At 34.6% G+C, this 19,534-nt stretch overlaps 4 protein-coding genes across 12 annotated transcripts in view; 2 read left to right on the top strand and 2 right to left on the bottom strand.

The window, feature by feature from the left end:
• Window positions 1–4,579, top strand: part of Glurb (metabotropic glutamate receptor B) — a 139,133-nt gene extending 134,554 nt beyond the window's left edge. The window contains exons 9-16 of the mRNA XM_018452599.1: window positions 196–345; window positions 481–614; window positions 1,184–1,342; window positions 1,508–1,674; window positions 2,127–2,497; window positions 3,047–3,198; window positions 3,600–3,819; window positions 3,953–4,579. Of these exons, the coding sequence (XP_018308101.1) occupies window positions 196–345; window positions 481–614; window positions 1,184–1,342; window positions 1,508–1,674; window positions 2,127–2,497; window positions 3,047–3,198; window positions 3,600–3,819; window positions 3,953–4,197 (1,598 nt within the window). The 3' untranslated portion in view covers window positions 4,198–4,579. The remainder of the gene's footprint in view (window positions 1–195; window positions 346–480; window positions 615–1,183; window positions 1,343–1,507; window positions 1,675–2,126; window positions 2,498–3,046; window positions 3,199–3,599; window positions 3,820–3,952) is intronic.
• A 2,907-nt stretch (window positions 4,580–7,486) lies between these two features.
• CSN7 (COP9 signalosome subunit 7) lies at window positions 7,487–10,902 on the bottom strand. Of its 7 annotated transcripts, XR_001936755.1 has the most exons (5): window positions 10,642–10,900; window positions 9,811–10,466; window positions 9,539–9,710; window positions 8,281–8,593; window positions 7,615–7,681 (listed from the first exon to the last, which is right to left on the bottom strand). XR_001936755.1 is itself a non-coding variant. In XM_018452616.1 (4 exons), exons 2-4 carry the CDS (start codon window positions 10,456–10,458, stop codon window positions 7,635–7,637), a joined length of 867 nt encoding a protein of 288 aa, XP_018308118.1. In that variant the 5' UTR covers window positions 10,459–10,466; window positions 10,642–10,902; the 3' UTR covers window positions 7,487–7,634. The 7 variants fall into 7 exon arrangements, 6 of the variants coding, with proteins under 6 accessions (XP_018308118.1, XP_018308119.1, XP_018308122.1 ...); XM_018452616.1 differs by lacking the exon at window positions 8,281–8,593 and having other exon boundaries at window positions 7,487–7,681; window positions 10,642–10,902; XM_018452617.1 differs by lacking the exon at window positions 8,281–8,593 and having other exon boundaries at window positions 7,487–7,681; window positions 10,762–10,901.
• Window positions 10,903–11,013: 111 nt separating this feature from the next.
• PIG-O (phosphatidylinositol glycan anchor biosynthesis class O) lies at window positions 11,014–15,520 on the top strand. Its single transcript, XM_018452600.1, has 4 exons — window positions 11,014–13,991; window positions 14,078–14,248; window positions 14,321–14,538; window positions 14,661–15,520. The coding sequence occupies exons 1-4, from the start codon at window positions 11,402–11,404 to the stop codon at window positions 14,853–14,855; spliced, it is 3,174 nt and encodes a 1,057-aa protein (XP_018308102.1). The 5' UTR covers window positions 11,014–11,401; the 3' UTR covers window positions 14,856–15,520.
• Window positions 15,521–15,594: 74 nt separating this feature from the next.
• Window positions 15,595–19,522, bottom strand: LOC108725541 (uncharacterized). Of its 3 annotated transcripts, XM_018452604.1 has the most exons (4): window positions 19,069–19,522; window positions 16,945–18,683; window positions 15,927–15,972; window positions 15,812–15,850 (listed from the first exon to the last, which is right to left on the bottom strand). In XM_018452604.1, the coding sequence occupies exons 1-4, from the start codon at window positions 19,268–19,270 to the stop codon at window positions 15,843–15,845; spliced, it is 1,995 nt and encodes a 664-aa protein (XP_018308106.1). In that variant the 5' UTR covers window positions 19,271–19,522; the 3' UTR covers window positions 15,812–15,842. The 3 variants fall into 3 exon arrangements, with proteins under 3 accessions (XP_018308103.1, XP_018308106.1, XP_018308105.1); XM_018452601.1 differs by lacking the exon at window positions 15,927–15,972 and having other exon boundaries at window positions 15,595–15,850; XM_018452603.1 differs by having other exon boundaries at window positions 15,823–15,972.
• Window positions 19,523–19,534: the final 12 nt, after the last annotated feature.

Genomic DNA, 19,534 nt, shown 5'->3' with positions numbered 1-19,534 from the left:
GGGCGAATATATTTGGTGTGAATAATTGGAATTTTTATCTCAAATTGATACATGTTTATCTTCTTGATGCTTTCGCGCAGAATAAAGTTAATGAAAAAGATGATAGGATGCTCCCACTATTATCGTGATTAGCTACTTATATGTCTCGATCAAGTTTTCATGATACTCATAGGCCATCGAACGACTACGTTTAAGGTCTAAGCGGAGACAAATTCAAATTCGACAAGGACGGAGATGGACCAGCGCGATACAACATCATACATTTCAAGCAAACCGAACGGGGCAAGTACAAGTGGATTCGCGTTGGCAAATACTTGGAAGGCGAACTGCGACTGAACATGTCGGGTAAACTCGTACATTTTCATGTTATGAGACACGTCTCTATCACGCTTGAACGTGTCCGTTCTACTCTACAACATCCTATTAAATACAGTACGTTCTATAGTTTCTACATTGTTGTTGTATATGTATTTGTTTTAGAAATCCAATTTAAGCTTGGACAACCTCAGCCACCTGAAAGCGTATGTTCCTTGCCTTGCGAAGTCGGTCAGGCAAAGAAATACGTCGAGGGTGAAAGATGCTGCTGGCATTGCTTTAATTGTACTCAATATCAGGTAATGTGTTTTACAGATAATTAAGTGCCTGATTTGATTTAATATTTGATTTTTTCATTTTTAAAGAATATAAATACAATATCTTGAGTTACCTGCAGGCACTTCTTCAATTAATAATTCACGATAACGGATTTGAAAAGTATCATATACTGCCTTTATACGCTAAAATTCTCGTTAAATACGTGTTAGACGAAGATAAAAGATATTTGTGCGACTTCTTTATAGTGTGTCGAATTCTATTTCAATATTTTACTCCTATCTTTTTTTAATTTCTTTCATAGTACATGCGGCACTTATATCGTTTTGCAACGTAAAGGGAAAATAATAAGATTCTTTAACGAAGAATAACGAATGATACTTGAACTCGATAAAATAATCATGTTTCTCGGAAAAAGAAGAAAAATTGGAACGCAAACGTTATTGCGAAAAATTGATGAAAAAAAATGTTAACCATATTATATATAAATGGTGTGAATTTGCGAACCGAATTATATTACATAGGAATATCGAATTCAACCGTTTTATATTCTACTCTTCAGAAAAAAGAATTTTATTCTGTTGCTAAATAGATACGGCATCCCGAAGATGAGACGCAGTGCATGCAGTGCGAACGAGGTACGCTGCCGGACGAAACACATTCGATGTGCCAGGAAGTTCCAGAGGAATTCCTACGTCCAGAAAGTGGTTGGGCAATAGGTGCAATGTCTTTTTCTGCCACGGGGATGTTGGTAGGTATCTCTCGTACTTTTCGCACGATTAATTCCCTAAAATTGAGAGATTTTGAATCCTATATATCTCAATTGTATCTCAAATTGCAATAATCGTATTATACATTTTATACCATAGCCATTTATATGATTTGTGCGTATTACGTTTTATGCGAAAAAAAACAGGTGACATTATTTGTCTGCGGCGTTTTCCTCAAACACAATGATACGCCTGTTGTACGTGCGTCTGGACGAGAACTATCTTATGTTCTTCTCTCGGGAATTCTGCTTTGTTACCTCGTCACATTCACTCTGATATTCAAGCCCACGCACATTGTCTGCGGTATTCAAAGGTAAAAAAAAATCTATAAATCTTTTCGGGTGTATTCTACAAGTTCCGACACGACAGCATTAATCTCTTTGTTCCCGCCAGACTGTTACAGTTACTCCGTAAATTACATTTCTCGTGTACGATCAATGCTGCCCAAGTAAGAGTGGCAGTTTTACTAGTTGTTACATGGTTCACGAATCTAATAACTCTCCAACTTATTTTTCTACTTTCTTCTTAATGCAATTTATCATGGTGGTGAGAGTGTAAAAAATTTCCCTTAAAACAATATCGTGACGGAAACGGAGGTAAAAGTTTAGAGAAAAATAACGTGAAAAAATAAAGATGATCGTATCTCTTTGTATATCAAACCAAAATCAGCACCAGAAGTATGAATTATATGTAGAAAGCAACTTTTTTTAATTGAATTTTTATTTTAAGAAAACCAGAGATATAATTTTTCGTCTCTATTGACAGATTCGCCGCAGGTTTTTGCTTCACGGTAGTATACGCGGCTTTGTTAACGAAGACCAATCGAATCTCAAGAATCTTCAACGCCGGGAGTGCAAAGAGGCCGTCCTTCATATCACCACGATCACAACTTATTATCTGTTCCGGATTAATTTCTGTGCAAATCTTAATTAATATAGTTTGGATGATTATCGATCCTGCCAGAGCGATGCATCACTATCCTACGATGGAAGACAATCTGCTCGTATGCAACAACTACATCGATACCAGCTATATGATCGCATTTACATATCCCATAATATTGATAATTGTGTGTACTATCTACGCCATCCTCACGAGAAAAATTCCAGAAGCTTTCAACGAAAGTAAACACATCGGTAAGTTTACTTTTTCATCACGATATCCGTTTCTTATCACATTACACATAATTCACCACATTACACTATTAATTCATACCATGTTACGTGCTATTATTTCATAACTGAAAAAAGCCGATAAAGAGTCAATGAAATAAAAACAGCACTATTCTTTAAATTTTATACGTGACATGTAAATATAATAATAATAATTTAACAGTTAAATATTATAACAGTGTTAAACATTATTTGTTATAATAAATATAGCTTACAATAAAAAAATAATAAACGCAATTATTATATAATATTAATCAGGTTAAAAATTCAATCATAGAATTTATACAATACAATTGTGTAAAAGATGTTTAACATAAAAGATATTGTATCTTTCAATTGTATATGGATAAGTCAATAAATAACCTTTAGATAAATAATAATTAAATATTATAAAAAATTTTTAATACTTTGATTGTTGAAAATTACAATTACTTATTGACTCCCCTACCATATAATAATGTTTAATAAAGCACAAAAGAACAGCATTATTAAGAAATAACATTTCTAATTTAGGTTTAACGATGTATACAACGTGCGTCATATGGCTTGCTTTTGTACCTTTGTACTACGGTACCGGAAGCAACGTCGCATTGAGAATTACCTCGATGTCTGTAACAATCAGTCTTTCTGCATCCGTGACGGTGGTTTGCCTCTTCAGTCCAAAGGTGAAGCTTGACACTGAAATGTCTATATAGAAACGCTTTAAACCTCACCTTTAAAACGAACGTGATCAAGTATTCAATTATTGCAACTCCTTGAAATCTTGGATGAGCTCAGTAATCCTAAATGATGACAAATCAAATTAAATTTAGATTAATACAATCGTGATATATTTAGAAATTTTAGAATACTAAAAATTTATATTTACCTTAATATTTTTCAAAATATATGTTATAAATGAAACAAGTTTTTAAAAAATGAATTTTAACTTACAATTCTTTTAATGTAAAAAATTGAAGCTGAATTAATTCTTTAACTTACTACAATATCGAATTTTGTCAAATCACTAGACTAGTTTTTAAATTTTAACTTAATTTATCACAAAATGATTCATTTATATGTGCAGCTGTATATTATTTTAATTCGGCCTGAGAGAAACGTACGTCCAACCGTAAGGGCAGGAAGGCCCAACCCAACGAAAAGTTCGGCGATAACTGCCACAAATGCCTCGAGTATGATAGGACCGGTGACAGCAACGACGGTTTTGACAGCTGCAACTTGCGATCAAAATAAAGCTATCAAGAAACATATCGCGTCCACGATGGACTGCTCCACTCAGAGCGAATGTAAGTACGGTTCCCAAGCTCTCTGTCCAATAATTCCACACATAATTTGAATATAATTTTAACATATTTTTTATTTCTCCATTTACATATTACGTTCTATAAATCATACGCACCTCCGTATTTTTGTTCGCAGGCTACGAAATGGAAACGAAGGAACGAAAAAATGGGGATTCGCTGCCGACGTGCATTTCGCGATCAACGCAGACGACTGTCAATGAGAAAGAATTGGTGACCGTCGTGACGAGTAATAAAAAATCGCCGGATGTGATCGTGTCCGCGAGTAACATGGAATCAATAAATAATACAACAACGAAACGAATTAACAGCAATGCGAGGATAGGTAATGGACCGCTTTCTCAAAGCGACGTTTCCTTATAGCGGAAGATAGAGCTGTCAATAGAACCGGTATTAACTGTTAGTTTAAAACCGATCTCGAAGAACCCTGTTATCGTCTGATTTATTCAACTGTATATATACGATAGATCTACGCCAACGTATTTTTCAGCATAACGAGGTAGGCAAAATATCAGTTTTGAAAATTATTTGAAAAAGCAATTAAACGTCAGATACCTCTTGTCAAGGTTCGACAGTAAAATAATAACCAGACGCCAAATTGTCGAGTAACACGTACTTAATTATCCATACGATTGGATTAGAGTTGAGTAAATCTGAAGTAGAAGAAATTTAATATACGTATTGTATGAACGTGCCGAACATATGTAATCCTTAAGTTACGTGTAACATGACAAATAAACATAAACGAACGCATAATGAGAGAATATTAGAATTAAAGATTATTAAAGAATATTAGAATTAAAGATAAGAAGAATTAAAGATCGTTTTATTACTTAATATAATGTGCGCAACGAAGAAATGTATAATTTATAAGGTTATTATAATGAGTCTCTCACCATTTCATCGTACTTACTGTTATTTATAACAAATACAAAACGTAATTAAATATCAATTTTTGTGGAAAAATCTTTAAAATTATTATTCTAATAAGAACAAAACTCATTATATAATTTCACTCGCATCTAACGAATAAAATATGTAGCAAATGTTTAACGTTATGCATTTTATTTTATACCTTTTTATCAAAAAAAACATTAAGGAGAGGTTCTATCTAGTCTAGAGGTCCAAAATTTATGTATTTTTTATCAATTTTTTTCATAAGGAAAGGAAAGAGATATTAAAATAATGCTCTTTTGCATTAAGTTTTTTATATTTCAACATACAAAAAAAATTTTTTATTTTTAGAAATGTAGAAAATTGCGGCTGTAGCCTACGGGTGCATCAGAGCGTACAGCGCGTACGTGGCAGGAAATCTCGACTGTCGACAGTTTATCTGAGACAAATAAACTAATGAAATTATTAAAATATATTAAATTTGTGGGGCCATGAACTTCATTTTATTTGAAAAATTTTTTAATTTACAGAATGGCAGCTATTTGAAATTAAGTGTCAATTTTCACGAACTTTTTTTCACTTTCAACCTGTTCAAAGAAATAGTTATTTTGGAAAATTTATAGCATTTTTAGGTTCATGGGCCCACAAAAATTATCTACTTTTCGTAGGAAAAAACTTCATGTCAATCGGATGATTGGTTAAAGCTGTACATTTCCCGCCAGTTTGAAAAACGTGAATTCGAGAAAAACGCGTTTAAAGTTTTATTTTATTGATAACTTTTTGTTAACTACCGTCCGGTTCAACAAGTCATAAATTGCTTTAAAATTTTGAATATTGCAAAATCCTTTTACAGGCATATTCTACACACTTTAGAGATGCAAAAAATGTAAAAAAAATCTATTTTTTTGACTCTCCAAAGTAGAACCTCCCCTTAATATTAATATTATTGACAATTCGACAGACACTAAACATTCTAACATTTCGAAATGCAATATGAAATGTACTAACATTTTATAATCCATGTAATATTCTGTTACAAATTTAAAAATCATATTCGTTTTTTCTTTATTTCAAATTATGACTTAATTTATATTTTCATTAAATTATATTATAAGCTATTAATCACATTACTATTAAAGATACGTATCTAAAAACCTCTTGAGGTCGTTTAAACTTTCAATATTTTGCTTATGTTTTTACGTAATATATATATTAACAATTGCGAAAAAATTTTGTATTGTCTCTTTAGATATACAGAATCTCGATATCTGCATTAGGTATTTCAACATTTTTTGTCATAAAAATTCTAATGTTTAAATATGATTCAATAGATTAAAAAAATTATCCTTTGAAAAAAAATATTGATTTACAAAGCAAAGGTATAATTTAAAAATACTTTCATTTATTAGATAATAAATTAATAAGTTTTTTAAGAAAAATTAGCATTAAGCATAGTGTTCATATTGCTACATAAGTTACACCTAATCATTGTAAATATATATTTGTAAATATGTAAACTTAGAGATGAATCTAATGCCCACTTCATGCATCGTTTGATATTAAATAAAATATGGGTATATCTTAGAAGTATATTAGGCTAATACTATAATGTTAAATTTATTGTTTAGGAAAATTTTCTGCAAACTATAGGAATTGCTCTGCACATACACGGACATTAATATGAGAGTACAGCTAGCTAAACTGTGCTGCTTTAAAATATAGTAAATGTGTTAAACTTTTTTCTTTTCTTTTTTCATCAAGCTTTGAATATACTAGTATATATAAACAAGTCTCAAAATCACAATTTAATACATATTCACATTTGTGTCGCGCACGTGCGCGTTCGCTGTATAATTTTTAATAAGAAAGATATAATTCCAATTTTACTAAAATAACATTAAACTAGAAAACTATTGAAAATGAAAGAATAAAATTTAGCACTTGCGTATTATCGTATGAAAAGAATTTTTCAATGTGTACATTTGTTATACATTGTACACTTTACTCAAATATTTAACACATTCACTGCCTTCGTGTCCGAAACCGACTCTGTCTCGACGTGATTCCGCTGCAATAGTCACTACGTAAAAATAAGTGTTCACATCTTTTAATTTTTTAAATTGGTCTTTTGATGTTATGTATATAACGGTTTAGAAACTGATCAGGAGCATCTGATACGCGGGCAATGAATATGTTAAAATTTATAAAAATTAAAATTTTATGTAAAAGCCAATATGAAGGAAAATATCAATGTTTCTCGACAGGTATTTACAGTCATATGTATGTACATATATAAATACATTATAGATGGATAATTGTACATACGCATGTAATATCGTACACTCGATCGTACATAAATAAGGATGTGTTGTGTAGTGTTTGCGTATGGAACCAATTTAATTATAATATCCTTTTGAATTATAACAAAACCGCGTGAGTGATTATGCGACTATAAATTCCGAATACAATGCACAAGAACGCAATGTCAAAAATAATATATATACGTTTTACGCGACTTGAAGATATTTTAAATACGTTATAAATTAAAATAGAAAGGAGATAGTAATAGCGTAATGTACTCATCAAAATGAAAGTTAAAAATAAAATCGACGATGTAATTGCTGTGTACTATACTATTTTTCTTTTCTAAGACGAATTTTTATGGAAGAAAGAAAAACACTTTGGTTAGCACGATTTTATTTTTCTTGCGATTTACAATAAATATAAGACAGTTCAAAGATGGTTTATTTTTAAAAACTACAAAGGTTATAGGAGAAATGTTTGCTTTTACATTTCAAAACATCAAAATCACAGAAAGGAAAAAAGAGAAAGAAAGGGGGAAAAGAGAGTGACAGAATATCCGAACGACTTGGTACGCCAGAAGGTTTCACCTAATTCATTCTCGGCTATTCCCAACTTGTCCCATCGACCATTAGTGGATCAGTAGCAGATCCTGAAAATCCCGATTACACGTATAATTGATGACTTATATTTCAAACCATAAAAATATGTATGTGTACATGTGTGTACACATATGTACATATATACATACGTATATACATATACATATAAATTACACATTGAAAAGGAAACAAAACACCGAGATTATATGATTAAATTATAAAACTTCGTTTGAATAATTGACATCACTTACATAATTTACTTCCACAATTCGTAATTACATTTAAAACAAAAAAAAGCACAAAAAATGCATTTACGACACGAATCGGGAAAAATTGAAAACAGACGTAAATACAGAAATTTTTCGTTAAATGTATAAAAATACAGATACCTTCTACCCTTATTAAAACAGCAACATAATTTTATGTCGTCCTACAATATTGCACACCTACTATTTATAGTGATTTTTAAAGCCTAACATGTTTTTTTTAGAAACTTACTTTATAAACGTGAAGGAAAGAGAGAGGCATCAGGTAATAAAAAAATAGAAAAAGCCTCGCTAAAATATATTATCTTTTTATTCGAATAGCAATTACAACGCTTTAACGGACGACTGACATTTTTCTTTGCTAAGCTACATCAGTGGCATACCTTTACAATTTTTTGAATATACAAGTTTCTTCAAAAACGACCTCTCCGACTAGTTACGCATTGTTCCGTCAGTAAATCGTTTAGCGACTACAAATCCTTACAAAACGAGAATCTGTAAAGTCTGAACGCAAACAGTACGAACGGTACTATTGTTGGAAGTACACGTAAGCCAACTCGTCACAATGGGCATACCGTTTTATGTGATAACTGGCAATGGGTAGGCACGTATGCATTGATAAATATGCAATACACGTTGCATTATTTATCAAATTCATCTAGAGAATCGTCAAATCCTAATTAAATTCTTCACGCCCTACAAACACAAAACATGATGTCTTTGGTCTAAAAAAATAAACAGGGATATATTACAAGAATATTCAAGCTTACCTACAAAATTATCTTTGTCACAAAGAAAAGATTCATTGTATTTTTTTTTCAAATGCTCGATGTAAAGACAATCATCACACGTTACATATACCTCATACATATTATTACTTTGTGTTTAATGTAAATAAATAAACAATCAATTCCGTAAATAAATGCTAAATTTTATGCTAACAGTACTGAAATCCTTTATACAGCAAATACTAGTCATAATATTTAAAATGATCACAGTAAAAGTATGAAATCTATTGCTCTTTTTACATTTGTCGCTAAACATTTGCAGTTATTAAAGTGGAAATTTTTATTCAAATATTATATTCGGTTTTTCTAAAAGACTTCTTATACTGATGTGTGTCAATAAATCAATCTTACAAATGTATTTTGATAAGAAAAGTACTCTTAATTTTATTTGTTATTATAACATTGAGTCCATAAATGTGTCACTAAATCGAGACCTCATACATGTTTGACGTATACAATTCGATGCTATATATTTAGAACACGTTGTATAAAATATTATTTCCCTACTTTGCTTTAAAAGTGTCTACGAACTCAATATTCAGATACATAAAGGATTCTCGATTCGGCATTTGGATTATATTTTATATATAATTAATAAATTCGTTTCAATGTTATCCTTCTCATTCATAATCTTTTCATGCATCATTCATTTCACAATCTAAAAAAAAAAAGTTGATACAAGAATGTTCGATACTTTCTTCATACATACGTTCCAATTCAATTTTAATAGCCGCAGTTTAGCCACGATTTATAACAAATTCGAAGTATAATATCCGACTCAATGAACGGATGAACAGTGAGAAAAATATGCATTGCGCAAGAAAAGACTAAGTTTATGTCTTCCAAAACTTACCACTGACTTTGATACATTTGACTTTCTGTAACTTCTTCTTTTCCGAGAGTACCGGCATGGCTTCTCTACTCGCTTCGCTTCCTCCTGCACCAGAACTACCACCAGCCATATCAGCTTCTTGAATGCCTCCACCTCCTGCTTGAGCGGCGAGGGATTTCTTTATATTAGTAATCTAGCAACAAGAAAAAATGTTCATTATGCATTAGATTAATTTTCTAACAATTTTCTAAAACTATTAAATAAAAAAAACAAAATAGAGAAATGTAACTCACATCTCTCTGTATTCTTTCTTTATGATAAGTAGCCTTTTGTTTCTCGATATTAGCTCTAGATATTTGCTGTTCGATACAAGATAGAACTGTATCGCACGCTTCACCCCAGGCAGCTAATGTCTCAGCTACTACACCGGTATCACCTGGCCGAACGTCTCGTCCTAAACCGGCATAATCTACTTCTAACTGTGAATTTTTCTGATCTAACTTTCCATGGATTATGTCGGCGTATATCGCTTCGATAATCAAATCCTCCAGATCTCTGACATTCTTTATGTCTAACTCTTCCAATAATACCGAGTAAGGTATACATTTGTTTTTCGTGGCCAGAGTGACAATTGTGAGATGCTGAAGCTTCTTTTTTTGCGTAGGAGTTAACTCTAATACTTTCTCTTTATTCTCCAGATAATCTTTATAGGTGCCGTATGCAAATAGATTCAAAGTATTCCAATATTGAACGTAAGGACCATTCTCTAATTCTTTGATGTTTGGCATGTCCAATAACTCGCCAAAGACATGAACGCCAGGCGTTTCGACGGCTTGTCTTATGAGCTCTATGGCGGCGGCGCCTTTCGCAGTTTTTGCAAGCAGCACGAACTGCTCCAAAGGATTATTAGCTGATTTTTCAGCGGTATTTCCACCTGTCATGGTGACTCCTAATAAATAATATTTATAAATAAAAGAGATCTCATGCGCGAATAACGGTATGCCACAAAATATGTATATGTACTGTTAATGACGATAGATAAAATCGCCAATAGACTACTCTGGAAAAAAAAAACTTTTCCTTTCTTCTTAGTAATAAAGCTTTGGTAAACAGAACGCTCGTACGATCGTCTAGCTGATAGAGAGGTTAGGAAACAGACGCGTTCATTCCGCACGTCAGCGACGATCGAAGGCACGCGTCGTGGGAACACAGTCAAACGCGTGAGAATAACTTGAGAAACTCACTTCTTCGTTATCGAATTGCTACGAATACCGAAGCTAATCGAAATCTCTTTCTGGCACTGTTTCAAACTTTCGGGGGCTTCAAATCGCGGCGTAAGAAACAATCGGATTTGTCAGCCATGGCCCGAAACACTTGAGATAGTTGGAGTTGGGGCCGTTGGGGGAGTGAGTATTTTTACGCATGCGTGAAACCGGGACTGCTGTTTGCGCCGGAAATGCCGGAGTATAAACTATGGAGGTCAATGGAGGTGAGAGACGAAACAAGACACGAGGTAGACGAGAGAGATAAGAGATCTCCGTGGTCTTTTTGGTCGATCCTCGTAAACCGAATTGAGAATTTGCTGTTTGAGTGATGCGGCAAGCAACCGCAAGTGACACGCCAATGAGAACTGATGCGGTCTGCTCCACGTAGTGGGAAGCGGTTTGAGGTTAGGTTCTGTTCGAACCGCGACACATGAATTATCGATTAGACGTCTTTCGTATTTAACGCGCGGCCAAAACAATACCGCGGCCGATCGCGCGTCTTTAGATGCAACAATGGTGAAGAACGGACCGGCGTACCGTAGGTTAAGTTTCCGTCGGAGTTCCCTCGACGTTGTGCCACCAGTGAACGTTATCCAAGAGCAACACTGACTCGACGAAGATGAGCCGGCTATGGAACTACTTGGTATTCCAGGCATGGATGTCTTACCTGATGGCGGCCGGCCTGCTGGTCTTCACCAGCGGTTTCCTCCTGAATCGCGTCTCTCGGCCGGAACGGGCCAACTGCACCCGGTGCACGGCGACAGACGATTGCGACGCGACGGACATCCTCCAGGACACGGAGCACGCCGCCAAATTATGTCTGGAGCGCAGAGCGCGGGTTGTGCTTTTGATCGTCGATGCGTTGAAGTACGAATTCGCGGAGTGGTACGAGGACGACGCTGCCACGTCTTCTTACCATCGCAACAAATTGCCTGTGATCCATGAACTACTGCAAAAATATCCGTCGCACTCTCGTCTGTACAAATTCGTGGCTGATCCACCTACCACAACCATGCAACGTTTAAAAGGTCTCACAACGGGTTCCTTGCCTACTTTCATAGAGGTAGGATCGAACTTTGCCTCGGAGTACATCCAGGAAGACAATCTCATTGACCAAAATGCCGCTGGAGGCATCGTTTTTATGGGGGACGACACATGGACCAATCTATTTCCGGATAAATTCATGAGGCAATTTCCATCGCCGTCGTTCAACGTCTGGGATCTGGACAGCGTAGATAAAGATGTTCAGTATCGTATCTTTTTCGAGCTGAAGAAGAAAGACTGGTCGCTACTGATAGCGCACACTCTCGGGGTAGATCACTGTGGACACAAGCATGGCATGCAGCATCCAGAAATGACGAGGAAATTGAATGACACAAATATGCTTATAAAAGAGATTGTAGCATCTCTCGAAAAGGATATGGTACTCTTTGTTGTTGGAGATCATGGTATGACTGAGACTGGAGATCACGGTGGTGACAGCTCCAATGAAGTCGAGGCTGCAATGTTTGTTTATTCAACGACTCCGCTGTTGAAAGGATTTGCGATTAACGACGGCAATAGCGTAAATCAAATTGATCTTGTTCCTACTCTGGCGTCGATCCTCGGCACACCGATTCCCTTTTCTAATCTAGGATCTGTAATTCTTGATTGTTTGCCAAGTAAGGTAGAAGTAGCTGCTGGTCAATTATCGTATCCGTTACATTCTCTATGGAGGAACATTGCCCAAACAAAAAAATACATAGAGATATATTCTGCAGATACGTATTTATTTTCGAAAGAGCAGCTGCAGCATTTACATTATATATATAGTCTTCTTTCTGAGCGAGTTAAGCAAGTTGATAGTTTGGAAAAGTTAGAAGCATTTATTCGGGATACCAAAGGTTATTTTAAATTACTGAAGGACACATGTTCTGAAGTATGGGTCCAATTTGATTCTGGACTAATTTCCAAGGGTTTACTTTTGATGTTTTGTTCCTTGTTTTTCTTTTATCTGTTCATTACTGGTATCCCCGAGAGTCGTATGTGTGATATATTTAAATCTTCATTTTTGCAATGTGCCATCATAGCAAATTTAGTTACCGCGGCGATTATCACGTGCTTGTTTTTGTTAAATATTTTAGAAGAATTGAGGAATACAACCTTTTTTGTCACTGGCGCAGTTTCTATTGGTCTACTGGTTATAGTAATCGCTCAAAATTGGGATGTCATATCGATGTGTTGGTATGATCATCGTCGAATGAAGCTGTTGACCTATGTAGCTAGAATAATACTTCTTCTAACGGTATGCGGACTCTTCTCCAACAGTTACATAATTGAAGAAGACAAAGTCTTATCCTTCCTATTTGTTACACTTGTATGCCTGCTAATATTTGACCTGAGAAAGAACGATTCCGATAGTACTACTGAGAGGAAAACAAGATTTACTTCAAAACCAATAAAATCAAATTTCAAAACAATTGTATTAATTATCGGCTTACTAGCATGTGCCTCGGTGAGGCTATCGCATTATTTCTGGCGCTGTAGAGAAGAACATCTACAACGGGAATGTTCTATATTTGCAACTGGAAAAGTTGGTTGGTCCACAATGCCAAATAACTGGGAGCGTGCTCTACTCGCCGTTTTACTCGCTTCAATCATCCTGGCATCATATGTGGTGATAGTTAGACTATGGTTGCAAAGTTGTGGAAATCTCACAGGTTTTGCCCCCAGCGTCATAGTGGGGCAGTATTGTCCGGTAATTGTAAGTGTTTGCATGGGTTGCTATTGGATTTTGCAAAAGCTTCCAAAGTTTGTCAAGCCGAAACTCGCGCTATCCTGGGAGATCAATACGCTACCCAATGTGGTTTACTTCTTCTGCATCCTCGCGATTATCATCCTCTACTATCGTCCGCTTAGTATATACTTGCTGCCAAAGAAGAAGGAATCCATCGACGTCTACCGTGATGAAAACATAGTGCCTCGATTATTCGAAAAGATAAAAGACTCCATTTCCCGCAAACGAATAGATACCGATGAACTTCCGGTCATTTATGGTTTCGGGACAGCCTATAGCGCTGCATTTATCTCGTTAAGCGTATTCCTTACACTTTTGTACGCATTATTATTAGGAGATACTCTGTCGCCTGGTACATTCTTGATGTTTATAACATGTGCTTGTATATTGGGTTTATCCGCGATAGAGAGATACAAAAATGCTAATAATATTTGTAAGTGTATACATTAAAATACGTATATTATTAATATATATTTAGATCCTTAATTTTTTTCTCATGCTTATTTTTATTTCATATAGCTGAACTAGTTGACGTATCGATGCCTGTATTACTTTGCTGGTTCTTATTGGCTGAATATTTCTTTTATGGAACTGGCCATCAAGCGACGTTTCCTACTATTCACTGGCATGCTGCCTTTATAGGAACTGGTGGTCACTTTTACGGAAATTTAGTGTCAGCAATTCTAATTGGTGAGTATTATTACGGCTTCGTTAAAATTTCTACTGGCTAAAGTTTTCTATTGAAATGTTCTTTTTTTTCAGGTATTAATACATTTGGATCGCATATATTACTGGGTGCAACGTTACCATTATTAGTGGTCGTGCCATTTACATTGCATCGAATATTTCCGAAATTTCTCAAAGCAAAGTTTTTCGATGATATAAAGAGAGGTGAACTTCTCCTATTCGAACAAGATTCTGCTTTTCACGCTGCAATTTTTGCGATTGCGGGGAAATACGCGTTGCTTCACGGAATTCGAGTATGTTGCATGAAATATGTATAAGACATTAAAATTTAGATAAATTATTTTGCTTTTCTCTAAAATAGTCTAAAAAAAGAAATGCATTCAAATATCTGTATCATTAATTATTTATTTTCCAGACTTTCGGCAGCATGCTCGCAGCAACTATACACTGTCGGCATTTAATGGTTTGGAAGATATTCGCACCAAAGCTAATATTCGAAGGATTAGGATTCCTGGTAACGTTGGGTAGTATACTAGCATCGTTTTACATGGTATTCCGTATTGATCAACAAATGGAATATCTTATTACTAGAGTCACAAAAGGCAGATGATAGTGACTCACTCTTAAAGGAGTATAGTACAATCAATAGCAAAGTACCAAAGTCATAAGAACATTTCGCTTTTGCGATGAATTCGAAAGTTGCTCGTTACTTACGAATATAGATCCGTATCTCTAGCAATTCGAACTGTTAAGATATGTAATGGGCAACATACAAGTCTATACTTACCACGATACTGCCAATATTTCCACAATTTTGTATGAAAGTGTAACAAGGGTAAAAATGAAATCAGGTATACCTAGCGAGTATTACAAATAACATTTTTCGTACCGAAGTAAAGAAACTTGTCTCTCCATTTCTTCGATTTGATATTAATGTTAGATAATAATGTACCTCTTCTAGAACGCTACGTCGCGTAACCAAACTGTGATGCTTCCTAACACACTAACGCTACCCTGCGTGCAATGCATTGCTGATTGACGAACAAAGCAACGCACTTGATGCAGGATTGCGTCCGTGTGTCGCGGTCTGTCTGCGCGACTGATGGGTACATCAGCGTATTACTGCTATTATTAGAATATGATTAAATAGAAAATAGATTAGATACTATCACAGAAAGAGCATTAACCTTTCATATCCTTCAGCACGTATACATAGAAAAAGTACACTGTATTGCGATTAATGAAGAACAAACGATACAATAAATCCGGCATTTTAGATTCGTTTTTTGTATATCATATCTCGATATTATGTATCGCAGATAATTTTAAATGATTCTGTAACATTGTCGTTTCTCTTTTATCTTCTGCCAAATATATTTTATTGGAAATAATCGATTAATATCGTACACGTTTACTTATACTTTTTGGATAATAACATTTTTAAAAGATTTTTCATTGAGAACTAATCATGTAAATATAATGAAAAAAACAGTCCTGCTGAGTGGCCTAATGGTGGTTATGATGGTGCCTACGATCTTGATACTCATTCTTGTGATACTGCATCCAATCAGCCCATTTATTCGAGTTTCCGTAAGCGTTAGGCCCCTGCGACAGATGAACAGATGCCCGCGATATATCATAATTTAGAGACATTTTACGCGTACTTAACTGTAATTAATACTTTGAAAGCCTGGAGCTTGAGAGTTAGGCAATTTAGGCATTTGAATCTGAAAATAAATGAGGTTATTATATTTTATAATTCCATGCGAGTATTTCTCGATTAAATATATAGAGAGGAAAACAAAGAGATTTTCGGTGAAAAATGTTAGGTAATTTGTAACTTCCTGTTCCTCGTTTTTGAATGCAATAATTTTATACATAGGCTTCCAAAGTATTATAGCGCATTATATTATTACACTCATATTATGACATAAAATTGTATATATATGCACATTGCCTTGCATTAAATTATAAAATGACTATTTTATTGTTTCGTTGTTATAATATTTAATTTAATTTTCATGATTTTTTTTAGTAAAGTCGAATAAATAAATAGAATTTGTAGGAGTAGATTTAAAAAATGGTAAACACATTAAGAATCATCTTTGATACTAATATGTTTCTTTTTTTATACTACTGGTTTAGAGAGAGATTTCTGTACATTTTATAGACATCGTAACATTTATATATTAAAAAAAGGAAGAAAATGCAAAGCATTGACGTTAATGATAACATTAAAATAATATCATTCCAAGATAATAATAATATATAATTATGATATAATAATAACTGAAACATTTTTTTAAGAAAAGAGAGAATAATAAGAGAGAAAATGATATAAATAAATTAATAATTGTTGTGTCTAATTAATGTAGCGTTTATTGAATATGTAACATCAATTATTGAAAATTATTTTTAGAACTGTAGTTGAAATTGAATTTCAAAACTTTCTGAATCTTTTTTTATTGTAATTCGAGGTGATTTCCATTACGAATTATTGTAATAAATTATACTATTATAAATTGTAAGTTTTAATGAGAAATATTATATATGTCACAGCTATATATAGCAAAATTTTATGTGAAATTGAATTGATGTACCTTATAATTAACGGTTCAAATTTTTCTTCTTCCTCTCTCTTAATATTTCAGTTAATTATTATTAAAATTACTCGTCTTTCAAAATAAAATCGCTCTTACCAACAACTTGATTCCTCCTCCTTGATGTCCAGGTGTAGAACCTCCCCCCGCTTGTACAGACTCCACCGAACCTGCAGGTAGACTTTGATAGCCCTGATGCATCTGCATTTGTACACCTCTCTTGTATTGGCTATGATCATGCCGGTCATTATCGTTTTCATATCCGAAGTACGATAATGAATCATCGCCTGTTTGTCGTTTTACAGCAGGCGCCGAACTCTCAGGATAAGACACCCAGAAAGACGTTGGTCCTTTGGACAAAGCCCTGCTCATTATAGAATTTTCTTTGACGGGATTTGCTGAATAAGAAGCTGAATAGGAAACTGGAGTTGCATTGTCCACAGCGGATATTTTCTTCAGAATGGCGTTTAAGAGAGTGTCGTTAATCGGTGAAGCTCCAACTGCACCATTAGCTAATGGAACCTTCGGCAATTCCGGATTATCTGGTGTGCTAGCATTAGTTGCTATCGCGCTTTTTGCAACCACACTGATGTTTCTTTGCAGCTCGGTTAGCATATCAAACACTTGGCTAAGTGCAGTCATTCTCTGCTGAAACGGAAGCGTTGGATCGATTGTTGGCTTCGCAAAAGGAAATGCACCAGAGAAAGGCTTAAAAGGTTTCTTCACCGTAGCAGCAGCGGCTGCCACACTCTTTTCATATGTGATTAGATCATTTAAAGTCGCTATCATATCGCCTTTTAAATTTCCAAGCTCTGACAATATCGTATCGACAATTGTATCTTTAGCAGCTGCAATAGATGACGCATCATCTAAAGATCTTGCGATTTTGTCCGATGAACTGTCGTCGGGTTTTAGAGACCTCAGAAAATCGCTTTTCGTGTCTGAATCATCGCTTGTTTCTAATGCGGTTACATTTATACTGTCAAATAATTTGTCCAGGAAGTCAGACACCTTCTGGGTATACTCGGTTGGACCGGGAATTATAGAGGATGATATCCAAAAACTAGGTGGTACAATAGTGCTCTTCGGCGCAGGTACTTCGGTTGTTGATGCTGGAGTGCTAGTGGCAAGATTTTTGAAGAGCGTGTCCAGGAATTCTGATTTCTTCGAAATGATCGCACTTGGATCCACTGGTCCAAAAGAACTACTTGGTGCAAAAGGTCCACTTGGTCCGAAAGGTCCAAACATTCCCGGCAAGTATTCCTTTGGCACACCAGCGGCTGGTTTTGTTGCCGACATATCTTCTACTATCTTTGGATAAGATGATGAGCCTGGAATGGTATTAACGTCTGCGGAAGAAGGTACTTCTATGCTTCTTCTTCTTCGGGAGAAAGATCCTTTATCCATAAAATCGGGTATTGTTTCTGATGAAAATGGTGTAATGGGGCCGAATTTTGGACCCATTGGACTTATCGGACCTATGGAACCCATTGGGCCAAACTTTGGAGCAAACGGACCAAACATACCGCGTTTATACAAACTGCTACCATCAATTTTTTCTTTACCATCTTGTAGCATGTCTCGTTTATTAAATAATGCATTTGCACTATCAGCATTATCTGAAGCCGGTCCACTTACGCCGTACGGGATAATCGGTTTAGTATCTGCCACGTTATATGTAACTGGTCCTATACCGCCGAATAAGTTACTCAGCATATCTGTCTTTTTAGAAATAAACGCCTTTGGGTCGACGAACTTCGGCATGAACGAAGATTTTGGCATGTAGGGTACAGATATTGTGTCTATTCCTCCTGGAGGTCCGAGAGCTCGCGAATAAACTACGAATTATAAAATAATAAATCAATACGATATCTAATAATATCTTTTATGTACAAAAAGACATTAAGACACAATTAAAAAGCATTGATAAGAAATTTACATTTAAAACTGAATATAAAATTATTAAATTTTTATTCTTCCTTATATAGATATTCGTTTTGTAATCTTAAAATTTTGAAATAGAAAGTAATTACGTAAGTTTCTTATTTGGAATTTAGTTTTCTATTTTACATTTGACATATCAGAAGATTATTTGAATTTGGATTTAGAAGATATTTTAAAAATAAAGAATTTACTTTCTTTAAATGAATAGCACAGTTTTCTTTAAATACATAATTAATAATTTCTTTATATATTTTACACAGAATAATAAAAAGAACTTACCTGGTTTAGATGCAAAATTTGTCCATGGTGCTCCGGGTGGAAGTGCCAAAGTTAAACTGGCAATGAATGCCAACAGGCAGGTGGAAAGTAGAAGTGCTTTCTGTCGGGACATTATACTGAGTAACATGGTCCATGCCGTGAACTCGCTTTTATAATAACCATTGACTAATAATCCTTGCAAAGTCTCCAGGATTATCTGCATGCATGGAGAATGTTGCGGCCCGAGCTCCGCAACGGAGCCTTATTAAAATAATCCACTCGCCATATGTAGAACTTGCAGATGTGTTTTAATTAACCGAAACAATTTCCTCTCAGAGAGAAATGCAATTTCCTTCTTAAAAGCATAAGTATGTCTATTTTAAACAGTAGAGATAATCGTACTTTCTCAACGAAAGAATATCAAATAAAAGAAAAATAAGAGAAACTACCGCATTTAACATTTTTAAAAATATATAGTTGTAATATA

Source organism: Mycetomoellerius zeteki, unplaced genomic scaffold, assembly GCF_001594055.1.
Source record: "Mycetomoellerius zeteki isolate Tzet28-1 unplaced genomic scaffold, Tzet1.0 scaffold35, whole genome shotgun sequence".
In the NCBI taxonomy this organism is placed as follows: domain Eukaryota; kingdom Metazoa; phylum Arthropoda; class Insecta; order Hymenoptera; family Formicidae; genus Mycetomoellerius; species Mycetomoellerius zeteki.
Note: the sequence above shows the minus strand (reverse complement) of the source record. Positions and strands in the feature narration are given on the sequence as shown.

What these genes read in the sequence shown, in the direction of transcription:
- CSN7 (XM_018452616.1), bottom strand. Translation starts at nt 10,458, where the DNA reads ATGACAGGTGGAAATACCGCTGAAAAATCAGCTAATAATCCTTTGGAG. An exon ending in AAGAAAGAATACAGAGAGAT is followed by an intron (nt 9,711 to 9,810) that starts GTGAGTTACATT and finishes TCTTGTTGCTAG; the next exon opens with ATTACTAATATAAAGAAATC. An exon ending in CAAATGTATCAAAGTCAGTG is followed by an intron (nt 7,682 to 9,538) that starts GTAAGTTTTGGA and finishes CGGGATTTTCAG; the next exon opens with GATCTGCTACTGATCCACTA.
- PIG-O (XM_018452600.1), top strand. Translation starts at nt 11,402, where the DNA reads ATGAGCCGGCTATGGAACTACTTGGTATTCCAGGCATGGATGTCTTAC. An exon ending in CAAAAATGCTAATAATATTT is followed by an intron (nt 13,992 to 14,077) that starts GTAAGTGTATAC and finishes TATTTCATATAG; the next exon opens with CTGAACTAGTTGACGTATCG. An exon ending in AGTGTCAGCAATTCTAATTG is followed by an intron (nt 14,249 to 14,320) that starts GTGAGTATTATT and finishes CTTTTTTTTCAG; the next exon opens with GTATTAATACATTTGGATCG.
- LOC108725541 (XM_018452601.1), bottom strand. Translation starts at nt 19,270, where the DNA reads ATGCAGATAATCCTGGAGACTTTGCAAGGATTATTAGTCAATGGTTAT. An exon ending in AAATTTTGCATCTAAACCAG is followed by an intron (nt 18,684 to 19,068) that starts GTAAGTTCTTTT and finishes TATAATTCGTAG; the next exon opens with TTTATTCGCGAGCTCTCGGA. An exon ending in GAGGAGGAATCAAGTTGTTG is followed by an intron (nt 15,851 to 16,944) that starts GTAAGAGCGATT and finishes CATCTGTCGCAG; the next exon opens with GGGCCTAACGCTTACGGAAA.